This window comes from Nothoprocta perdicaria, unplaced genomic scaffold, assembly GCF_003342845.1.
Source record: "Nothoprocta perdicaria isolate Ctin4 unplaced genomic scaffold, notPer1 scaffold_86, whole genome shotgun sequence".
Lineage (NCBI taxonomy): Eukaryota > Metazoa > Chordata > Aves > Tinamiformes > Tinamidae > Nothoprocta > Nothoprocta perdicaria.
The window spans coordinates 1,789,416-1,813,416 of record NW_020456154.1 but is presented as its reverse complement, the minus strand read 5'-3'; the positions used below and the strand labels follow the sequence as shown (position 1 = coordinate 1,813,416).

General features: G+C 37.8%; 1 protein-coding gene across 1 annotated transcript in view; it reads left to right on the top strand.

The window, feature by feature from the left end:
- Positions 1-24,001, top strand: part of LARGE1 (LARGE xylosyl- and glucuronyltransferase 1) — a 260,231-nt gene that overhangs the window by 195,590 nt on the left and 40,640 nt on the right. Inside the window, exons 8-9 of the mRNA XM_026052233.1 lie at positions 7,829-7,933; positions 22,825-22,937. Of these exons, the coding sequence (XP_025908018.1) occupies positions 7,829-7,933; positions 22,825-22,937 (218 nt within the window). The remainder of the gene's footprint in view (positions 1-7,828; positions 7,934-22,824; positions 22,938-24,001) is intronic.

The following is a 24,001-nucleotide window of genomic DNA, read 5'->3' as shown; positions in this document are numbered from 1 at the left end:
TCAGGGGACCGAATAAACTGATCAGTAGACAGTGGGAATATCTCCTTAAGCACTGCTCATGAAAGGCATTGCATAAGAGCTGGTTTAACTGAGCACCCAACTGTTCAGTTCCTCGTTACTGAGATGTGTTTCACCAGTGGGATTTGTGCCAGTCAATATGTGCATCTCTAGGCGTTTTCCCCTTTAAAACACTGATAAAGTTATGACAACAGAGCCATGGTGCATGGAAACTTACCTTCATGCTCTTCACACACTGGTCCAAGACATTTTTTATTGCATTAGCCATGGCAGCAAGGAAAAAAAAAAAAAAGCCTTTTTTTTTGTTCAGTAATCAGGTATTTCTGCATAGGACAAATTCATGTAATGGCCTTCACTGGGCACGATCATTTAGAGATATCTTTTCTCTCAGAGCCTGGCCTGAATGCTAGAACTAGTGGAATACACTTTTTTTGTAAGGACATATTGCTAGCTGCAGAGAAAGAAGGCTTTGTATAAGCATTTCTTTGTTTGTTTTATATTAACTGAATCAAAATTTCAATAGGARACTACTTAAGCAGGGAAAAGCAGTTGCAGGATACACAATCTTTAGCAGCCATTGGTATGAATAAAAATGTGAGATAATATAGTCAAAACAGAGAACATATCCCAGTGACCTCCTCCAGTCTGGTTAGCAAAATACCCATAGTCTGAAAAAATATTCATGTCAAAGTTTCTTTAGCTGTTAATTAGATGGCAGCTCTACTGCTGGTACATGCTGTGCTATAAACAACGGCATAAAAGCTGAAATGAGGCAGGATGGGCTCAGCAGCACCTGAAGGTGATGGGGGTTATAGTGTCATAACTGACCGTCTTTGGTCAGGCTAGCTCCTCTCCCATGCCAGATGAGTTTTGTGCTTCGAGCATGTCCTTTCCTCACAGGTGGGAAACAAACAAGAACTTCTCCGTGTTAGTGTCTTTGAGTCTTTGAGCTCTTTTTAAGTTTCAGGCAGCTCGTGAGGCCTGTTGTTYGGGGCCCACAAAGCCTTGCCGTTGTCACGGAAAACCTTAGAAATGTTCATTCCAAAGTGAAAGGTTTGTTCCATACTTACTCTTTTGTGCTTGGACGCTGAGAACCTTTTTCCTTGAAACTCTGCAGATGAAAGTGTTGCAAACATTAATGATAGATTTGCTCGCTTTGCTGTGTTTTGCTGGACTCCTCACTGTTCTGTTCCTTTTCTAACACGCTCCTTAAAGGAGAGGACAAGATGAGGGGAAACCCAGTATATTCTCCTCTTTTGATGAACTTCAATCTCTCATCTTTCCTTATGCTGATGAATCACTGATATAGCTCTTTGTCCCAGTCTCTCTCAGTGCACTTTTGTGTATTTCATGTTTTTGATCACCTTTGGGTCATTGTCAGCTCCAACTGCCTTTGACCCAAGCTGGCTCTGTTACTCTGGCGCATGAACTTAGACTCTGTTTTGGATGTGCCTTTTGAATCCTCCCCCAAGCCACCTACAGGTCACCTGCCATGTTTCTCTCTGTACTGACTTTAGAAACTCTCGCTAAATTCTTCTTCTCCAGCACAAGCAGCTGTTAAGCTGTTACTTCTTTCACCATGGCCGCACCACCMCTTCTCATTACATACAGAAGACATCTGATACCGTTTTTCAGATCTGTGTTCCAAAATTCCCAATGTCTTCTTCCCTTTACTAATTCCTTCCTCCTGGCCCATCTTGTCTTTCCCTTCATGCTAGGTACTYCATCTACCTCTGCTTCACTTATTTGTCAGACCTTGCTTATCAGGTATTAACTACTTGGTCTCCTCTCTTCTCCTGACGCTAATCAGCTATGCCACTGCTGTGGAGCCTTGCTGGCCTGTCCTGAGACAGTCCTGATATAACTTCAGTAAACGACTTGTAAATTCTTCTCATTCAGGTTGCTTTTTAGTAACTCTTCATGCAGTTTCCATTTGTGAGAAGTTAGCCTGATAAGAAGGGCATAGTTAGGCTATTGAGAAGCAGCAATATACTTGATGCAAATGTAATGTGACATAACAGACTTGTATGGCAGATATATTATCCTGAATTTTTTTGACTTTTCCACAGGTAAGAGTAAGCTCTTCATGACAGAAAAATGCCTCTTCTTATACCTACSTTCATTCAGATATACATGCATGCACATGAATACATGTGTGTATGCAGGTATTCAGATACAGTATATGTGTATCTAAAATATATATGTACATGCAGTACATATGTATTTAAAATACATATGCACATGAGGTAAAACATTTCAGTTCTGTCGAACACATTGTCCCGAACTGTACATCTGAGAAAAAATGTTATCTCTTATTCGTAGGGATACACAAGCTTTTGCTGCAGAGCACACACAAGATTGCTCATGCATATTTTGACCTTAGATTTCTAAATTTCTAAAAACATTATATAGCCAAGTGCTAGAGATTTTTGTACTAGAAGTATATTTCCAGAGGTAACTCAGGRAGTTTGCTGCAGGAGAAGAGAGACTGTTCCAAGGATGAGAGAGGGCATGGAAGTAGAACACAGGAGTGAGTCTGGGAGCTGGGAGACATGTGAATTGATACAGACAGAGCAGGAATTGCATGGAGCATTAATAGTGAGCATGAAAAGCATATACCTGACAGTCATCTGAAGAGATGAATGAGATATGTGGCACAAAAAGAGAAAGATTTTAGAAACCACCTTGATGGTACCTTGTATGAATTGATGCAAGATCAGAGCCTGGAAGGTCATAGAGGAAGGGTCAGCCACTCAGGCAAGACTAGCATGAAGTGCTAAACATTCTTCTGCTATAATTCAGCCTGAGTAGACTGATTTCAATGAAATCATGCAGATTCTGTCATGAAGATGTGGCTTTACCTATATAATTGTCATTTCATAAAGGAAKAGTGCCCCATGCAGGTATTCAAGAGATAAAGCAAAAGAAATTGGGAAAATGAGGGAGAAGGAGAGCGTGGCCAAGTACACTAATGAAAGAGTAACTCAGAGCTGTGCAGAATATAATCCATCTTGATTTTACCATTACAGAATTTGCTAGTCTGCTCGTGTCAAAAGTGGAATTGGAAAGCTTGTTCAGGATCTTTTTCACTGTGAAACATCACATAAGACTAGCAGATACTAGATTCAAAGTAAATAAAAGCTTGTACTTCAGCTGAGGCATGTGCCACAGGTCACTGGAAGCTGGAGAATACTCTGAGAAACACCATACAGCTACCCTGTTACTGTACTGTTAATTACACAGCTGCTGCTTGCTGCTGTGGAAGACACATTGCTGTACACTGAGCTTTAAACCAGCCAGGTGCAGCCATTGTTATACTTCAGATAGGAACAGTTAATACTTCAAAGTGCTTAAGTTTATATGGTATGAGGGACACAAAAATGGAGAAGGGGTAAAAGCTATTGTTTTCCATATTTTTTTTTAATGGAGAATCAAGCAAGAAGCTGTTATGGGTCTTGTCCAGGRTCACACAAGAAACCAGTATCAAAGTTAGGGACTGGGATGAGATACTGGGTCTTCTTCAGTGCCTGAAGTATAGCATCATCCTTTCCCTTTGGTTAGCCACRAGAAATCTCTGAAGTAGAAACATAATTGAAGATATTGAGTTGTCAGGCTCAGAAATACCTGTTTTTCCACAGAAACCTCTTTCTAGCGACAGCTAAGCTTTTGCAGGGAGAGAAACACTTGTCATCATGTGAGCTGTCAGAGACCTAGCCTGTGCAAAACACTGTAGATGTGAAGCTGCCTCCTAGAGGAGTCTCCTCCTGCAGCCATGTGGAATACGGCCTGGATCTGGGCAATCCAGCTGTAATTCTGCCTACTTAATAGTTTTTCACCATGGTCATGACAGAATCATAGTTGTATTTTCTGTYGTCTGTTGTCAGAAAACAAAACACCATTTTAGTGGTGATATATATATAAGGAAGAAAGACGAAAGACATGTTCATTTTCATAAGCTAACTTCAGCCTGGAGTAACAAAGAGTGAGAAGAGTGCACTTAATCATTACTGCAGAGCAGAAAACAATGACAAAATTCTTGTCGTTAGCCATGGTGTTTTATTATAACACCACTTAAGAAGAAAAAGGAGACAGTTCAGGATACTGAACAATTCCAATTCATTATGGCAAGCATGGCGTTCTCAATTGCTGAAAGAATAACTCTTTCAGGTTTGCCTTTTGCAAGGGCCTCAGTGCCAACGCAAATAAACACTGTAGTCCTTCACCTTGGGAATCTGAATTCAGATTTTGATCTGATCKGACTGACACACAGCTGCTGAAATACCAGCTAGAAGGTTTCATTCATGCTGCAAAAGTAGGGCCAACAGCACTGTAGCCTTTGCTCACRAGAATGAAGTTAATCAAAAGCTGATAGTGCGAAGTTTCAGCAGAGGTGCACGTGCCTCATGGGGAAGACACAAAGAGTGACAGGAGGACAGGGCAGGGCAGAAGCCAGAGAACAAGGATAGTAGACGGTGGGTGAAAAGGAGAGTTCTCTTTGTCCCTGCTCACGTCATGCACGGCTTTGGCCAGGACCTTCTTTCTACAGCTTCCCAATGCACTTGAGAAAGGAACCAATGAGATGGAATGGCAGGTAATACTCAAATACGTTAGATAAATTTTCTCATGGTGATCTCTGATAGCAAAATCTTGTGATGGAAATTTTGATGGAAACATTTTTAGTTGTTCAGAATGACAAAAATATGATTTGGAATTTGATTTTTGACCTTTTAAATACATAATGTAAGATATTTTATATATTATTCATCTAAATTATGTGTCATGTTCATACTATTGAAATGGGAATTGTATATTGTTTATACAGAATATTTAGATGTGATTATTTTGATGGCTGCGAATCAAAATATCTAAGGACCTCTTTGCCAGAAAATATTTTTGAATTTCAGTTTTTTATCCTGATTCGTAATGAAGGCATTTTTTGAAATCACCAAAATTTGCTGTGTATCTGAAGTTATGTTTTTCTGATTAGTTCTGCTCTCAGTTGAGATCATAGAAACGACATAAAGGAAAAGAAATTGTTATTTTTCTTTGGAAGAGATAGCAATACCATCCCAGGCTACAGAAACTGGATGTATAACTAATGAAGACACTAACTGTATCTTCATAATTTGCTCCAGGTTGGCTTGAGAGGAAGTCATTTCATCTGCCTAACAAGATTTTAGATACCAGTAAGAGTTATAACAAGTTATATGATATATTAGCTTAGGCAGTACCTAARTATTTGTGTTTTCCCAGGCAGCTCCAAAAGCAAACTGGAATGTGTTAGCTAATAGATTTTAGTTTGTGASCAGACAAAAGGGCAGGTACAAACAGTTATTCCAGCTTAGTAGATATGAATCACGTTATCTTATCYATGTGCCTAACTAAGCTCTAAAGTTTACATGTTAATTGTTGCCTTCATCTATGTTTCATATCGAATTCCGAGAAATACTGCTAAGAGCAGGATTTGTTCTAGTGCCTTTAAAAATACAGGGAGAAGGGGAGGGAAGTGATACTGCTACAAAAATACATGGAGATATAATTTCCTAAGCCTTCCAGTCTATACTGGCATGAGAAACASTAACTGAGAAATAAGTATTTCAGGGATTTATTTTCAGAACTGAGATTTTGAACTAGTAGGTGGGAAAGCAAAGCCATCAACAAGCAGCAAGGTTTGTTCATTTCTTAYTATGCAGCAGTTTGAAGGTTGAACTCTGTGGCTTGTTTGGCAACACATAGGGCTAAGATAATGAAAGCAGATTGATGCTCCATGGTAAGGAAGTTCAATATCTGCTTCTTGCAAATAGAATTCTGACATTTCTTTTGATGTTAGCAGTGCTATCCTCAAAAGGATCTGCTGACTGCTGAGTTGTGAAATGTGCTGTTAGAGCGTGGGCAGGGTCACTGTCTTCCTACCAGCTGTGCCATTGCATTCCGGCCCAGCTGCACCTGCAATTTTTACTGTGTTTCTCGTACTTTACTAGACGTGGTACTTTCTCATTTTGGTTTATTCTACCCCATCTGTAAGGGGGTGGTTTGTAAAGAGCAATCAACCTTCCAGCAAAGAATCAACAAGTGTTAGCTTAAATCTGTGCCCTTTAGAATGACTTGTTTCAAACAATCAAGATTCCTGTGTTATTTCCTCACAATATATATTTTTTTCTATATATCTCATAAGATGAGAAACCCTACAGTTGGTTTGGAAATAGCAGACCTTCCTTTCAGCAGTTGTTTAGGATGCATATGGACCTAACTTGAATTCCTCTCATTTTCTTATGCACTCTGCTCTGTTAATTTTGACAATTTTGAGTAGCACATGTGTGGGGTGATAAATGCAGGGTGCCTAGATTTCTCACTGTTTTAACAAACTAGTGAAGAGATAGATTGTAGAAAAGGGAATATATAGTATATAGTTGAAAGGAAAGCCATCAGTAGAAAATGAGGGCTGTGAAAGACTGTCATGTTGTGACTGGGATAGAGTAGGTTGATCCTGACAGTGCTGTGGAGTGCACTTGGGAATCTCACAAAGTCATTTCTAGATTGATTTTCATTCACTCCCTGAATGTTTTTGTAATGTGCAGCTCTGCTGTATTTGCTAATGCCCACAAAAGACTCTCGTGGTCATCTACCCCATCCTAAATTCTTCCTAGCTGTTTCTGAAAGTAAATGAGTCTTCTGTCTTTATGTCTTGCTTCACAGACAGGTCTGTCTGTGACCCTACCAAATTTTAATAATTCAGATAATGCTTCAACATATGCAGCACAGAATGATAATTCAGTACTTTCAGTGCTCTGCTGTGGTCCCACATTCAGTTTTACTMACAATGTCTGAGATTTGGAAATGTTCTTGCAGAGCATCATATTTAACTATTTTCTAGAAAGGTGGTAAAAAAAACTCCAGTCCCAGTCATACTGCCCTTCCTGAGTGCATCCCTCTGTCAAAACACCATTGCCTTTCTTTGTTTAGATCCAAAATGCAGTCTTTTTTCCTTCCATTCCTTCACAAGAGCACCATTTCAATCACTTCTCTTATTTACATTTGATACAGCACATCTCAGGATAGATAATTAAGTCCTTATCTATACAAACATTCACTTTTCTGTTGATTTTTAAGCAYTGCAAACCTTCTAGACACATTTGATTTAAAACACATTTTACTTCAGATGAAGCCAGCTGCTAATCAATGTAAGCTAAAACAAAATAAGCCCATCTAAAGCTGAAATCATAATTTCACACAGGCATTACCTAAATGAGTTTTAAATTACTCTCTTGAATTAAAACAGTGCAACTTTTTTATGTAGGTAAGCCTTTAGAATCCAATATTTTCTAGAGCAAAAGGGATTTCCTTTGTGCCTGWGGGAAAAAAGAATGACGCCAGTGGGGGGGGAAGAGAATAATGTATTATATCAAACTTTATTCTTCAATTATATTATCTCTATCAGAGTATAAACAGATCCTCATATTTGATGATCATTTTACCAATACTTACTTCTCACCAGGAGTGTTCTTCATCATTGTATTCCAAAATCAGGCAGCATTCAGATTTGCCTGGGTGATATATTTTTTGTCAGTGCAGCAAAGGTTCCCACAGTGTTTAATTACTCAGACTAGCCAGGGGAGAAGGAAAGAAATGAGCCGTGCTGAGTTTGCTGTGCCAGGATTGTTTTCTGTTACATAATGAGGCATCTTCCCAACGTACGAAGGGAAGGTAGCCTCAGAACCGCTGTCTTCTGTTGCCACTGTCTGTCCCATTTGTGTTTGCCCTTGATTGACTGCCTTTTTTGATCATATGTTTGCAATTTGCTCCTTTGCAGGGCAGCAGGTTCTTGGCTTGGTGGAGAACCAAAGTGACTGGTATCTGGGCAACCTTTGGAAGAATCATCGTCCCTGGCCAGCGCTTGGGAGGGGTTACAATACAGGTAAGTCCTGAGGGTTTCCTTTGAAGTGCCATTTTCATTGAAGGTGGAATTTATGTCCTGGCGTAGAATGAATGTAGTATGAAAGGTACCTCCTTCCCAACCAGCCTCAAAAATTGCAGGTTTGAGCAGTAAAAATGATGCATTGTGATGTGTTTTAGAGTTCCAGCTCTTATGCTACTCKATGGGGAACATGTTCCTTCTCTAAATGGCCTTAAGAGAGATTGTTTGACATTATTTGGGGAAGGGCAGAACTTTTCAGCAGTCTGGCACATTCCAAGCACATCTCTTACATAAAGATTTCTCGCTATGATGAGCACCTGAGGCATATGTAGGCCCAGCAAGAGGGAAAGAATAGGAATTAAGGCTCATTTTCTGTAGAGAGGTAAATGGCACAAATGTTAAATGGCACAAAATGTCAATGTAGTAACAATATAACTCMTGCAGGACAACAACAGGGTCATAATTATCCTAATAAAATGCAAACCACTGGCCATCAATTTCTGCTACCATGAGAAAGGAATAAAGGCACTAGAATTTATTAGTTTATGAGAGACAGGTCTTCCCACTGATTTGTGTTTGGTGTGTGAGAAAACATACCAGGTACATAAAGAACACACACATACATCTAAATCATTCCAATGCTGGGCTTTATGTGCTGGTGCAGTGAGTTAGATTCCCTTTCTATTTGTAATAAAAGGATAGAACAGATGGTGAAGGCTCTGTTTAGAATAGATGAGTCTATTTAAATAACCCTGCACTATCAGAAAATGATTCACCATAATAGTGGTTTTGCTGTACAGAAATATACAGGGTTCAATTAAACAGACTAACTAGAAAAAATGTTGCACACGGAGCTGGGTCATCTGTGTTTCTGTATTCCTTTCAGCACTGGGAGAAATCATTCCAGTTTTTGAGAATTTGATTTTCAGCCATTGCAGAACATCTCTGTTCTCTGGAAATGTTAAAAAAAAAATAACCTAATACCACCCAGATAGGTAGGGATGTAAGATAATAGCAAATGAGGTTTGTTTTCTGGTTCTCTACTCCCCAGAGTAGAAGTACGTATGTTAAGGCTTGGAATGCCCCTATCCCCAAACACATGAAAGAAAGCTAAGTTTGATGAGTTTGCCCTGATGCCTGAAAGCTCATGTTATACCTAATCCAAACTTCTCAGCATCACTTATGGTCAGTGTTACAGCACAAAATCTTTTGTTTTTCTGAAAGATAGCTACCTTTTATAATTATTTTCATAATTACAAATTTACCTTTCAAATATGTCATTTCTTTCTGTTATTTTAATGCTGAAAAAATGTGGCACAACTACATATCATGGAAGTAACTCACACATATAGGCTATCTAAAATGTAACTGTGTAAATAATAATGCTATACAGATTTCATTTGTATTGTYATAGCTTTCTGATGGATGTTACTGTAAAAGTACTAAAGTCAATGTATCACACAATTCCTCCACTGGAAGCAAACCTAATTGGATATCAATAGTCTTTCCCATTTATTGTACATGTTAGTTGGTGGTGAGTATAAATACTTAGCTGCCTATCCATGAAAAATCTTGCACATGATTTTAGGCTATTCACAATTTCTTTCTTCAGACAATGCACATGCAGTTATGAATTTCTTTAAGAGACATAGGAAGTCAAAAGATAGATAATGAATGGAGGTTTGCAAAGGTGAATATAATAAGTGGAATGCCATTTTTTCATATATGCAACAAGGGATCATTGAGAGAAACACTGCAAGCTCTGAATGGTAGCAAATGATCTGTTAATAACAGAATGGGCATAATTTGCTGTAACTATTTTTCTTAAATTCTTTGTTTGTCTCAGTAGCAGAGATTGGAGGTATATACCTCTCAAAGAAATAACAAAATAAACTGGGGTTTGTTTGATATATTCACTGCAGACAGCACTGTGGCCAAGGAGGATTCAGAAAACTAAAGAAAGAGGCAAAAGAAAGATGGTAACTCCAAGCAGAGTTATTGATCAAAGCTAGGCAAGGAAAGGGAAAATTTAGAGCCTTGGGTATTAAAAGCAGTATTAAGGAGKCCTAAAAGAGACCCCCAAACCCTAAAACTTCAATGAGCTCAACAAAGACTAATCAGAAGGAAGGAATGAGAGCCTGTGCTCTTGGGAGAGCATTTTACTACAGTCTTAAGCTGTAGTCTTATGAAAAGAGATTTTTATGTGCGTCTCTTCAGCCAGACCCAGCCCTTGAAGAYTGGATGCAGAAGCACTCCTCCGAGGCACAATCCTTCCATTGCCTTCCACTGCTTCCTCCCTGATCCTAAAGCATGTCATTTTTCACTCACCTCTTCTTCCTATATCTCAGCCCAGCTGGACAGAATATAGATTGGGGGAATCTGGAAGGCAGATACATTAAAGCCAAGGCTCCGTTTGTTTCTTCTCCACTAGTAATAAATAGGCAGGACTCCTTAAAACTGGTAAACATGTGAGTCCTCCTTTTCCTGTGTGTCCAGACCAAATCTCCAGGCAGCAGATGCAGATATTGAAGGTGTTGGGTTTTTGTTAATCCTTCTTGTTCATTTGCATGGGCAGATAATCCAAGTCAAACTTCAGTCCATAATAATACAAYCTTAGGAGAAGCAGGCCAAACTCAAAGTCAGGGGCAATTTCATCTTGTGTAAAATGTTCTTAGTTAGACCTATTCTTTATTGACAGTGTTTGAAACAATTTTTCATTTCCTTGGGTCATTTTAAACACAGTTCTTTCAGTGCCACATAGGTATTGGAGTTTCTTCAGTACCTCATTTGCTAACAGCCTTACCAGATACTCTTTGAATGTGACATCTGCTCCATCTTACATGTCTGCACTGAGATTAACATTTACAGGCTCACAGTACATTAGTTAAAGCATACACTTCAGTCTGTGTAATCTATTTTTTTTTTTACTGACTAAACTGTTCTTTTCAAAGTATTGCCTGAACTATACTAGGTTTTTCTCTTTACAGATGCTAAACTGACAGCTCCAAAATTGCTTTGTATGATGTGATGTTCATTTCTGGAGTAATGGCCATCTTAATCCTCAGAAAAATATTTTTCAAAGAAATTCTAAACAAAACCTTTTAGTGCTTTCTGTGCATTATATTTTCCAGCAAGGTGGAGAATAGTTTTAAAAAACAGTTTCTGCTGACTCTGTTGTCATGATTTCAAGCCGCATCCTCAGATGATGTAAATCTCTCTTGACTGCTCTGCCTGCACTGCATCTGGTCTGACTACAAAAACTGAGAATTTGACTCCCAGGTCTTTCAAATGCATCAGTCTAAATTATAGGCAATATATTCAGTGCAGAGGTTTCAGGACCCAGGGGAGTTTAGTCTCTCGACAATACTGTCCATTACTCCTGAGACAACTCAGAATTCATTTTCTATCAAGCCACAGCACAGGAACCATTTCTCAAAGTGACCCTTTCCACCGTGAAGTCTGTAAAATTCTTACAGGAGTCGAGACTGTAAAAATTAATGCCAACACAGAAAAAGAAGAACTATAGTAAACTGAGGAAAAGAAGAACACCTAAAAAGCTCAAGACCTTTGGCTTAAGTTTTGTTTTTAATTAGAAAAGTGTAAGAGCCTTAGACTCAAACTGCTTTCCCAGGTTAATATGTCAGTTATCACTGGAAGAGTAGCTATACTGTGTATGCTCTGGCCTGTTTTCAGATCTACTTTTTTTCCTTACATTTTTGGACTCTGAGAGCAGCCCTCTTTGCCTGATACAAGGACTCACTAGGGTCATGGGTCTTGAGGCAACCCACTTGTATTCTTTGCACTTTGGGATCACATCTTGTGCTGCTCCATGACRATACTGTGCGTCTTCAATGCTGAAAGCAGGTGACTGATGGAGAAAGGTGAAATAGGTGGTAGTTTTCCTTGGATCTTTCTATGGCCCTGATCCAGAAAAACTAAAACCACCTCCATCTGTTTTGTATGCACCTCCCTTCACTATGAGTGTGAACTGCCAAGTTGTTTCCAAACAAGTTTTCCATGAACTGGACACTGTATGAGATCTGATGTTAATAAGCGATGAGCACTTTTAAGCTCAAGTAGTTCTCAGCAAGTCTAATAATGAATGCTTTGAGTAGTTACTGTTGCCTAGTTCTGTGTGGATCCGTTATCGAAAGACTTTTTCTTTTTACAAGAAGTCTCAGATTTCTATGAGATCCATCCATCCATATGTATTTATACATCCCATAATCATAATCTGACTATCACACTTATATTCTTGGTCTAAAGGAATATGTTGTTTGCGAGAGACRATTTTTCACAGTTTTCTTAATGAATGATGAAGTCAGAAAACTCTTGAGCTTTTGTACCCTTCAATATTCAGCATCAGGCTCTGGCATAGGAGAATGTCACTCAGTTTAGCAATGTCCTGTCTAAACACCATTGAAATACTTCTGCCTTCAATTACATAAATCATTAGTCACTTTTGGTTCAGGTCATTCAGGAATTGCTATCGTTGTGTTTAATTGTAAATATGAGAGCCTTTGAAAACAGATGTAAAATATATTTTAATGATAATAAAGTTAAAAAGCAGAAAAATGAAATCTGACGCRAGCACCAAGGCAAAAAGTTATACTCTCTTCACCTTCCCAGATTCACACTGTAGTAATTGTTCAGATTTTTGAATTAGCTTGTTATTTCTATAAGTGATTGTGAGCTCAGTCTGCAAATATTCTGCAACATCAGTGCGAAGAATACTTGTACATATATGCTCCAGCTGCACAAAAATGCATTCAAAATACAGGTATCATTATATGGGAAGTATTTTAGGAAATGCCCACACACTAGTGTTTTAGATTCAACAAAAAAGCTGTCTATGTCAGTGTTTGGAAGCTGAAATGATAATTCTKCTTTTAATGGCCAGCTCACTATTTTTGCTGTCTGTGAGCTTTAGGTTACACTTTAAAGTAACTTAAGTAAAATAATCTAAAACCTATCTACTTGCAAGTGTATATTACTTTTCAGCCTTTCTCATTCACTATCTATCTGAAGTGTGTGATGTATCAAGAACTTGTTTACAACACTCTTGACATTTCTGAAGTGCAGGTCAATATGTATCTGATTTTGAAAATGGTGCCTTCAGTTTGAGAGGCCCATCCACATAATAATGGSATTGCTGTGACCGAATTAGTCCTCTGTTCATTGCATTTTCTAAGGTATGTCCTCTCTTCCTTAGTAATTGATATCTATCAGGCTCTGCAATAAATTCATTTTAAAAGAAAAAAAACCACCCAATTTTATTTAGACTGACAACTTTCATCTCCTAAGAAGCCTACAATGAATTGCATTCAGACAGTCAATTCCAGATTCTAGTTTCTATTGTATTGGGGTAATTAAAAAGCAATTTGAATTGACTGAATTGTCCAATGTTTGTGTTTTTAGGAATTTGCCCTGAGTTCATAATGTAGATCTTTGTATAATGTACATAAATAGGATATAGATATTTGCTATTTCARTCTAATTATTTAAAAAATCATTCTGAAGTGCAGTATTTTTAGCTTGATAAAGGCAGTTCTTTATATGAATATACATAGCTTGATGAATAATTATGTTGTCCAGCACTCTGAAATGCCCTCTTTTTTGTAGAGGGCCGTCACTAGCAAGTTTAATTCTGTCAAAATACTTGTACATAAAAGCTTAGCAGAGGCATCCAGGTGCCTAAACAGGGAACAAAAACCTTTGTTATATGCCAGGAGAATCCTAGGCAAATGCATAATAGCAGTAAAACTAGTATTTTTTCTTTTGTACAGCAAGTTCACTTTCCAGCTTCCCGCTGTGCACTATAGAGGCAATTAGGTAAATACAGATCCTTTCTTTGTAGATATGGAAACAGAGATTTTAGCCATGGTCTCAAAGCAAGGAAGAAGGATCACAGCTGGATGCCGTTTTGGGGCTCTGAGAACTAGCCAGGTGCGTTGCACAGAAAGTCTTTTCCAGGACTTGACTCCTGTCACAGTTGGAAGAGCTGAAAATGAGAAAAGTTTCTCCTAAAGCGTAATCAGAGATTTTCTTGCTGCAGCTTATGTCAGTTACTATTAAGAAGTTACAGACAGCAGTAAGGTTTTGCCTTAGCCTCCCTTTCTTCAGGCTAAAACAAACTAATTTCTTAGTCTCCCCTCATAGACCATATGTTTCAGCCATTTAGTTGACTCTTGTCTGGATTTACTCCAGCGTGTCAATGTCTTTGTTTGATTGAGGAATCCAGAACAGTAATACACATGTTGTTTTACAAGAGCTGCATAGCAGGACTAGTAATTTCCTTAGATTCGCTGTCTACATTCTTGCTTACACAGCTCAGAATGTGTTTGGCCTTCTTTGCCACATGGGCACACTGCTGTCTTGTGTTCAGTTTGGTCTTCTCCAGGACCCCTTCAAGATCTCTTCCTGCAAAAATTCTTCCACCACTTGTAACTGGCCACTATTGAGATGTTTTATTGCTGATCATAATTCGTACAGCTTGGCAGTCCAGCTAATTTTCCATTCACCTTATAGTCMATCTGTCCAATTCATACCTCACCAGTTGGCAATAGCAATGCTAAAAAGCGCCACACACATTTTATCCATATACAAATTGAGCCCTATATTTCTTTGGTGTTATTAAAAGAGAAATGCTTGTAAGGAAGGATTGAACTGACCCTTAACGAAACCATCACATTAAAATATGTCATGTTTTCTTTGTTTTGTTTTTATTTTATGTATATTTAATATGTATATGTGTATATATATATAAAAGATCTAGTTAATCKTCAATGTTTTCTCATTCTTTGCTGCTGCTTTCCTTCTCCTGATGAATTTCTTAAGACATTCTGTTCTCTGGAATCTAGTCCACCCTATAAACTGACCATCAAGTGAAAAAATAAAAATGTTTTATGTTGCTTCTGAACACAAATCCGCAACCCCCTTTGTTGTCTAACTGTAAATACCTGAAAGGCTGTTCAGCTCCTGACCCACACCTGTTAGGACCTTGACTGAGCACCTGACCATGAAAACCTGTGACTGATTCTTGCTCTTTGTGCCTGTCCCTACAATTAGCCTTGTGGTAGACTTTTCTAATATTAGAAGCCAGCCAAGTTAATTGCCACCTGTTCAGTATACATTTTTCTTCTTCACATAGTTCCAAGTAAAAACCTTGTAAAATGTYGATATACCAAGCCCTGTTAAATATGTTTTGAGATACTGAAAAGAGAAAAAAAAMCCCACATAATTAAAGCAGTGTTCTTCGCTAACTTTCACATTGTACTGCACACTGAAGAGGAAAAAAACAGTATCATGGATAARTCCAAATCTGTTATAAAGGCCTCACTGTTGATTTAAGTGAACCTAAAYTAATTTATGACAGTTGAGGATAAAGAAATAGGCTCTTTTTTTAATTTCAATTGTGAATGATTTTTTTTGTAGAGAGTGCAAGGTATATTAGTTTGGGAAGAGGTGCCTGTTTTCACCAGGGTAGATGTTCAGAGAATTTCAGCAAACCACTTTTTATCTAGAGAAGCAAGTTTTCTGTGCAATCACAGTTTCTAAACACACCTGCATGGGAAAGAACAGATCATCCAAGATGAATAATCACCAGAACATAAACTACATATTTAATATGGTAGTCAATGCACTTCATCTAACCATTGAATATATAACAGGGACATCTCAAGTACAAGTACAGGAGAAAGTCTCAGAGAGCAATGCGGGTATCTAAAAAAATACTGGGTGACTGGGTGAGTTTTGGTGGTAGTTCATGCCAAGGAATGTTTCTTGAAGGAAGCATGGATGAGACCACACTGTGAGTTGGTTCCTCTTTCTTGTCCTTCAACACTACGTCTAAAACTTGCATATGTTCTAACACTGCCACATGTTCRTAAGTCATTCGCCAAATCATGAAGCATAGACTCTCAGTTTCATTAAATAAAACCTCTGATCCAGTAAACTCTAATATGGTTTTTATATTATATCAGACGCAATATTTCTTACAGTCTGAGACCCAAAGGAGTAAAACCCACATCCTCAGAGACAAGTCCTGTGTAGTCTGGAAGAGGTCAGCTTCCTCAAGAAGGATCTAGACCCAGAATGGTGTGTGTATAACTGCTCCATACTGCTGACCTGGGAGCTAGAGATCTTGGAGTGGATATTTTTAAAAGAATAGTATATAGCCACTTGTCCAAGGCTAATCTCCATAGGTCAAGGGTACTTATAAATTAAGAAAATTAAAAAACATATATTAGAAATCTTCCCATACGACTGGGGAAATTTGCTCYGGGAGCTTATCAGGGAGAAGGTCAAGGAGTGGCTTGGTCTTAGCTTATTAGTATCTGCAAAAGAAAATGACATTTGTTAATAGAGGGCTTGCCAATTTAGCAAAGGTTCAACAAGATCAAATGGCTACAAGTTCAAAGACTTGTTCAAATTAGAAATAAGGGATGTATCTTTCATCTAGATAATTATGCACTGAAATAACTTACCAAAGTTTGTGATATATTACCCATTATTGGAATTTTTTAAATCAAGACTGAATGTTTTTCTAGAAGTTATGCTCTACTTGAACCAGAAATTGATTCTGAAAAATCCTATGGATTTCGTTTTGGAAGATCTGAGAGACCAACAGCAACAACAAGTGTTTTATTTCATTGAGCAGTCATCAGGAAGTGTAAACAAAATGTTTATAATGSTCTGAGAGGAATGAGGCTCCCAGGAGAGTAGCTGCAATCAATTTCAAAATGCACTTTATCACAGGTTCACTTTCAATACACCCACRGACAACGGGACGGCTATTGCATTCTGTTCCCATGCCCAGAGGGACACCCACTTTCCATTTTAAAACAATTTCTTTGCCTTGTTTTGTTTTCTGAGAGGAAAGTTCAAATGTAGAGTTACTGTTTATTCAAAGTTAACACAATATGCATCACTGCATATTTTCATTAGTTTACATCATGAAACTCTGTTTTGCAGAATAAGACTGGGGCATGTAAGTGCGCAGTTAAATAATATATCAGGATAACAAAATTATTTAAAATGACTATCTTCTGATTTTATTATACTAATACTGTAGCTAGTAAAATAATGAGCAGCRGTTAGATAGATGATCTGTAAATCGAGTAAAACAAATAATTATTTCTATCTTAAGTAGCTATTGTCTTTCAGTGATTTCCATCCACCAAAAACTTAAAACAGAAGACTTAGAAATGTGTATCATGGAGGCATTTACTGTTGTGATGGCTATGTGGGCAGAAATATGTGGCTTGTTGTAGAATCTAATCTTTAATTCCATTTTTTAAAATTAATAACAGGTATATATATATATATATGTATGTTGTTTTTCTGTTCCTGATATGGCAGATTAAGCATAGAGACGCTAAAATCAGTGAAAAGAATTACCATAATCATATACACAAATGATTTTGTGTGTGTGTGCACCCTGCTTAAATGTGTGCTATGTATCTGTATTGTGGACTTTTTTGCACATAGATCACAGTTCCTGGTGTAGCCTAGTTGAATTCTAAGTTCAGTCTTTGGCAAAATGGCATTTTGGACTGTGATCCTGCAAAGGCATAGCCACAAACCCAGCATCATGCACTATAGTCACTTTACTGATTAGGGATATAGTAAGCTGGAATTRAAAGAACATGCAAAAGTGTTTGCTGGAATACTGTGCAATTGGCAGTAACTGTGTATCGTGGTACGTCTCTTGGGATGGCAGGACTACGATCCCCTTCCATAGCTCCTAAACTTGAGCTAAACTTTTTGGTCCTTAATCTGTTTTGGTGCTAAATGATATCTTRCTATTGTTCATACTGCCTTAAATCTCTGGGTCAAAGTTATTTCTTGTATTAAATCTCCATAAAATCTGTCCTGTTTAACATTATTCCCTACAGCATATAAGACTCAGTAGTCTGGTGTATAGTTTCTGGTATGCTTGTTAGGTATTATAAAATCCCACTGATTTTTTAAAGCTGATTATTGCTTTAAAAAATATTCGCAAGTGTGTCCTACCTATCTTTATCAAGTACTATGAAGAAATTTGCTTGCTGTTTAGGTGATTCGCTGTTTAGGTGCAGATGTGAGAAGAATGGTATAACATCCTAAAAGGGACTGACTCTGAGATGCTGTTCAGTTAATAAGGCATTGCCTAAGCACCTCACCCAGGCATTTTTCCCCACCTGAAAGTAAGGATAATAGAAGTGCTTACAGTTAATGGCTCTTAGTACCTGCACCCACAGTGCTAAGTATTTTTTCAGAATGGMCCTTAAGATGGACACTCTAATACCTTAATTGAGTTTGAAAGCTTGTCCAGTTTCACTGTAATGTCTGTGATTCTCTTCCTTCTAAAAATTCTGTTTATTATTTCCTATTGTGCTATATATTCTGCTGTGCATTTCAGTAAAAACCATAATCTGTATTACAAAGATGCTGCCTGATAACATTCCAAGGAAAACTGCTGATTTTGCTGAAAACTTTCAATTTACTATTGGGAAATAATCTAATAAAATACTTGGTTCTGAAGCAATGAAGAAAAAAAATGACTTCCACTGTTCTACTGAGATGTCCTCAAACGTCTCCTGAAACCATTGCTTAATTGCAACTTTGGAGAGTGAAAAAAAAAATGATTGAATCAAAATAGGACAGAAAAGGAAGAATTCAAGTGATTCAGGTGATTCCAAAATTTTATTAGACCTAGGATGAAATATTTTTTCCTTTTCTAGTGATATAACCATTTTCAATAAACTTTTAAATTTATATTCAAAGTGAGAAATACAGTTTTAGAGTAAGTCACAGAATCACAGAATGGTTGAGGTTGGGAGGGATCTTTAGAGATCATCTAGTCCAACCCTCCAAGTTATATTTTAAAATGCGCGAAAGAATTGCAGTATTTCTAAAACAAGATATTTTAGGAAAAATATGTTATGCAATGTATTTACCATATTTTGTCTAATCTGTTCAACACATTCCCCTCTTTTTTGTTTCCTGGAATTGTGTTTTTAGAGAAATTCTTTTTTGATTTGTTTGTTATAGCAATTTAGAATCCCTATAATTTTGGTAGTTCAAGCTACCAAAGCTCATCAAGGAAGGGGAGAAAATGGCATTCAGGTAAAACTAAACTGTATGATCTACATCTTTAGTAGTAAAATGTGAAGGAAGAGACATACAGAAGATATCGAGTCAGATAAAGAAAACTCCTTCTTAGCCAGAGTTTTGTTTTTGTTTGTTCCCCCAAGAGCCCCTCAAGATACACATAACTTCATATATGCCTGAACCAGTTGATCAAGAGTAGGAAAATAGGGTGTTCTATGGCTGATCATAAGCCATTTAATGCCCATGAGACATTGAGGTTCCCAGTTTTCTCTTACTGTTTATTTCCTGCCAAATTTCCCTTTTGTTTCCCTCAGGTAGGTTAGGGAAGGAAAGTGCTGCTCTCAGCAAAGGAGGAGCAGTCTCAGTGCCTGGGGCCAGATGTTCATAAAAGATTGCTTTGATAATTTTTTTTTCTGCAAACTCTTCCTCCCCCAGCACAGCAGCTGAGGGTAAGTTCTTTTCCCCTTATGTTCATCTGTATTTCATCTTGTGTTTAGTTTGAGATTTCAGTCAATATAACTTTGAGGAAGGGGCTTTTGGGTTAAATATTTCCCTTCTCTGGTTCCAGGCATTCTGCTTGAACACTAATTATGCAGACTGGAGTTAGGTCAGGGTTGCAGAAAACTGCAGCGTTTGTTATCTTTGATTTTGGTAACAGAGCAATAAAAGAGTATAAATAAATGCTCTATTCTTCAAACAAACAAACAAAAAAGTACTTTTATCTGTGCATGAGTAATTTGAGAGTTTTCAAACTACCTGCTTTTGCTTTTCTTTTGCACTAAATAATATTAATTAGGTGATAGTATTAAAGTTTACTCTTAGTATGGATGTCTTATACTACTGAGTAAATATTTAAACCTCTTTAAAAAATTCTCTTACATATTTTTCAGCAGCAGTCAGTTAGAATTCCACAGTGTGTGAATGTGAACAGAAATTAGACCAAAATTTTACACCCAAGCCTATAGGTCAATTAAAATAGAAACATATCTAAGCTAATCTTGACAACAGAACATTTAAAACTTAAAGTGTTTTCAACAGCTACTGTTTATCATAATTCAAAACAACTTCTTTTTTGGCACATATTCCAGTTTTCTGCTGCTACCATGATAGCCCCTCAGTATATCATAATCTCTTTAACAGCCATAATCTGCTGCTAGCACAAGAGTGGGACACAAAACCTGAAGAATATTGCACATATAAAAATAACTCCCCTTTTTCCTCCTCATATTGGAGACTTAAAGAAAATTTATTAAGAAAAATATTTTATTGTCTATAAACTATAAAAACTGTTACGCTAGAGTTAACTGAATCTGGCCTTTATTCTTTTTTTTTTCTTGGGCGGCGGGAGTTAAAGATAATGTCCTCAGTTACAGCATGCTGCTGAAATAAAGCTGACAATTCWTGCAACTGGAAATAAACCACTGCCAGGAAGGAGGTTATCCCACCTAATTCATCYCCTCAGTAGAGGGAATCTGCTTCATATTGATCTAGAATTTCAGATAATGTGCTTTCAGAAACTAATGTAAACACACCACCCATTCCACTAAAGATTTACATATGCTGGAGAGGAGACAAACACACTGGCAAAAAAACACTTTACAGGCTATTGTGACAGTGTGTCCTTTTCCAATACAACAGCTGGAAGCAGAAAGGTTCACTGAAAATGAAAGGGGATCCTCCCAGTAAAGGTTCCAGCATCCTTGGGAACCAGATGGGCTAAAACAGAAAACACAATTAATACAGGCCAAAAATCACTGCCAGAAGAGGTTTTCATGGCAGTTTAAGGTTTTAGTAGAATGGAATTTGCCAAGTGACATAAACTGAAGGTAGAACTGACCTAGAACCTCCCTCGTTGTGTCCCCACCCATGCAGGATTGGCCCATCTTTATATATTTGCTACATTTGCTAATCTTTTTGTAGTCTATTTTTTAAAAGTTTATGACATCAAACATTTTATCTGCCATTCTTAGGTCATCTTACCACAAAGGATTTATTTAAATTTTTCCTGACTGATCAGACTATGTTTCCTTTCTTCTTCTCATTACTTTTATTATCTCAGGCCCACCTTGGGCAGCTTTTCCCATTGCATGCTTTTGAGCTTTTCATATTCCTCTGGGTAGCTGTTACATTTCTGTACAGTTGTCAGGATTTTTTTGTTACAAGACCTCTGGTTTAATGTCACTTACAGATGTCATTACTATTCTGTTTACTCCCTCTAATACTAATGAAGATGTGAAGCAACTCGGCATCTCTCATTGATCCTGCTAGGTACCTCCTGTCAACCTGCTATGGTGCTGTTTATCAGCACTCTTTGTTTATGGACCTCCTGCTAGCACACATTTCCCATGATAGTGCTCTTATCTAAGTCCTTCGGAATTAATTTTTCAAAGAAGATATTGTGAGACACTGTAGGAAAGGTTTTGCTGATACTTCAATCCAGCTCATTGCTTCTGCTGTTTTCCCTTCCTCCACACAAGGGATTCTGTCTAAACACGAAACAGCCAAAGAATAACAGTGTATGCTGRGCTATCCGATTTCCGCCTTCAGGTGTAGCTTCCTTTCCCGAGGATCCTCCTCTATTAGCAATTGCTGCTGTAATCATAGGCACCRTCAAAAAGCTGGTAAACAGCATTGTTTACCAGGATGGCTCGATCAGAAAAGTTTCAGGGATTTCAGTAAGCTTTGTTAGATGATTAACTTCTTATTAGGTTGAATAYGGGCTGAAGTATCTTCCTATCTAGTTACAGAAAGTGTCAGATTTCACCTCCCATACATCTACATTGAGTAAAACGTTTTACATGGATGTAATTCTCATTATATCAGCATAGTCCCCAGTGCTGTTTAGAGATAAACTCATTAAAACAGCAGGATTTTGCAAGAAACAGATCTCTAGTCAATGGGAACATGGCAGAAATGGACCCATACTAGCAACTCCCATCATCCAAATCAGAACTGTCCCTATGCTTTTCTTAGTAGACTGTGATTTGTCAGAATTGCTTCTCAGAGCACATCATTTCTCAAAATATGTTGTGAGGGTTGCTTCTGAGAGCAAAGAGGTTCATTCTATCTTTCCTGTAGGAGATTGTCTAATTATCTTTAGAGTGATAATGCTAGCATGAAATTAACTTCCAGTATGCGAATCAGCTGTACTGGTTTATTTCGTAAGAATTAATCCACATGCTAATCGTGTCTTAATGAAATCAGGTTTTCTCARTTAAGGAAACTGCTACAAGTACTGGTATGTCCTTCCATTACTYRGTTCTTCAGTTCCTTCTCTATTCCCTCTTTTGCAAGTCTTATAGTATAGATTGTTCCTTTCATAAGTGTATGTAGGCTGGTGTCTGTCTGCTAACTCTCCTTTCTCCTGCAGCCTCATGGATTTAGGAAAGCTTTATTCTAGTGGTGTAGTGAAAACTTTATATCCAGGATATATTCTRGAGTTGCTTTCTTTCCTTATTTCTGTTGAGACTCATTTGGGGAGGTGAATTATGTTTGAACAACCCCTACTACAATGAGATTCCAGTTCTTCATTGTATTCTGACAATATAAATTTTCTCCTTGCTGTTTATTTGGATTTATTAGGGTATGCGAACTGAAGAGTCACTGAAGTCTTTATTCTAGTTTCAAGCAAATGYCTGTACTCACATAAAGCAAGAGCTGTGGTGTCTACTGCTCAGTCTTGGTTCTTGTTCTTGTTCTTGTTTTAATTGCTGTAAGTCAGCATGTAGACAGGAAGGGTATTGACTGACATGGGACGTAACAGCTTCTCTTGTTCTCTATGCTGTGTTTTCTTTTAGGGGTTATCCTGCTGCTTCTGGATAAGCTACGGAAGATGAAATGGGAGCAGATGTGGAGACTTACAGCAGAGAGGGAGTTAATGAGCATGCTGTCCACTTCACTGGCTGACCAGGTCAGTAGGGCATGGTGAAGCAGTGGCATTCAATCCATGGATTGAGAAAGACAGGAAAAGGAAAGAAGATGAGAGGTAGTTGAAGGGATGAAATACTGTGCTTGTAATCACCAATTACTGTATCACTGTTCTGGGGAAGGTGTGGCAGAGATAAATGGAAATTTATTAATGAGATTTATCKTACTGTGTTGGCATTTTTACCTCTTCTGTAGATGGTTCATAAGATAGACAACTAGTATTTTTTAATTCTTTCTTTCATGTAAAATCCTCCAGATYTCAGAAGTCCAAATACACTGTTTTTGTCTAGGCTGATTGCGGTTCAGTTTCTTTAGATCTTTCTTTGCTGTCCMTGACCGATGACTCCACCCTGTCTTATGTGTGCTTTGCTACAAGAGCAGCGTTGCTCTTGCAGCAATGCTACAAGATAGCAGCATTTTTTCTTCTGCCCTGCCACAAATGAGAAACAGGCTGAGTGGAAAACAGTACGTGTGTAGAGAGAAATGCATGTTTACTTGCCATGTGCTTCCTACCAGCTATCCATTTTTAATTTAGAAGCCCTATTAATATAGTACTGGGCCTGAACCAGAGAGCCTTGCTTAGCAGCATAAGCATACTAGCTCAAATACAGAATCATGTTTAGATATTTTCATGTCTCAGAGCTAGCATCTGGCTCATGACCAGCCATTGTGAAGCAAGCATGGAGCTCATTGTACCCATCTATGTACAGTACCCTTGCAGTCTGATCCAAAAATTATGAAGTTCATGAAACTTCTTGCAACTTCAATATATTTTAGATACAGTCCTTAATGACTGGTTACATGGAGAGGCAGAGTTCTGTACGTTCTGGCCCTTATAGTATAAGCACATCTATCTTACTTGCTTTTTCCACAAAATGCCTAAAATACTTGTTGCAACMATAAAATTCTAGCTCAAATCCCACGTAGTAATTCATACTGAAGCAGTTCAACTGCTAGGATTGCTTTCCATCTCCTTTACTGAGAAGTGATGCAGTACTTACTAACAGGAGATATTTTGTAATCTACTGCATATTATTCTTCCTGATG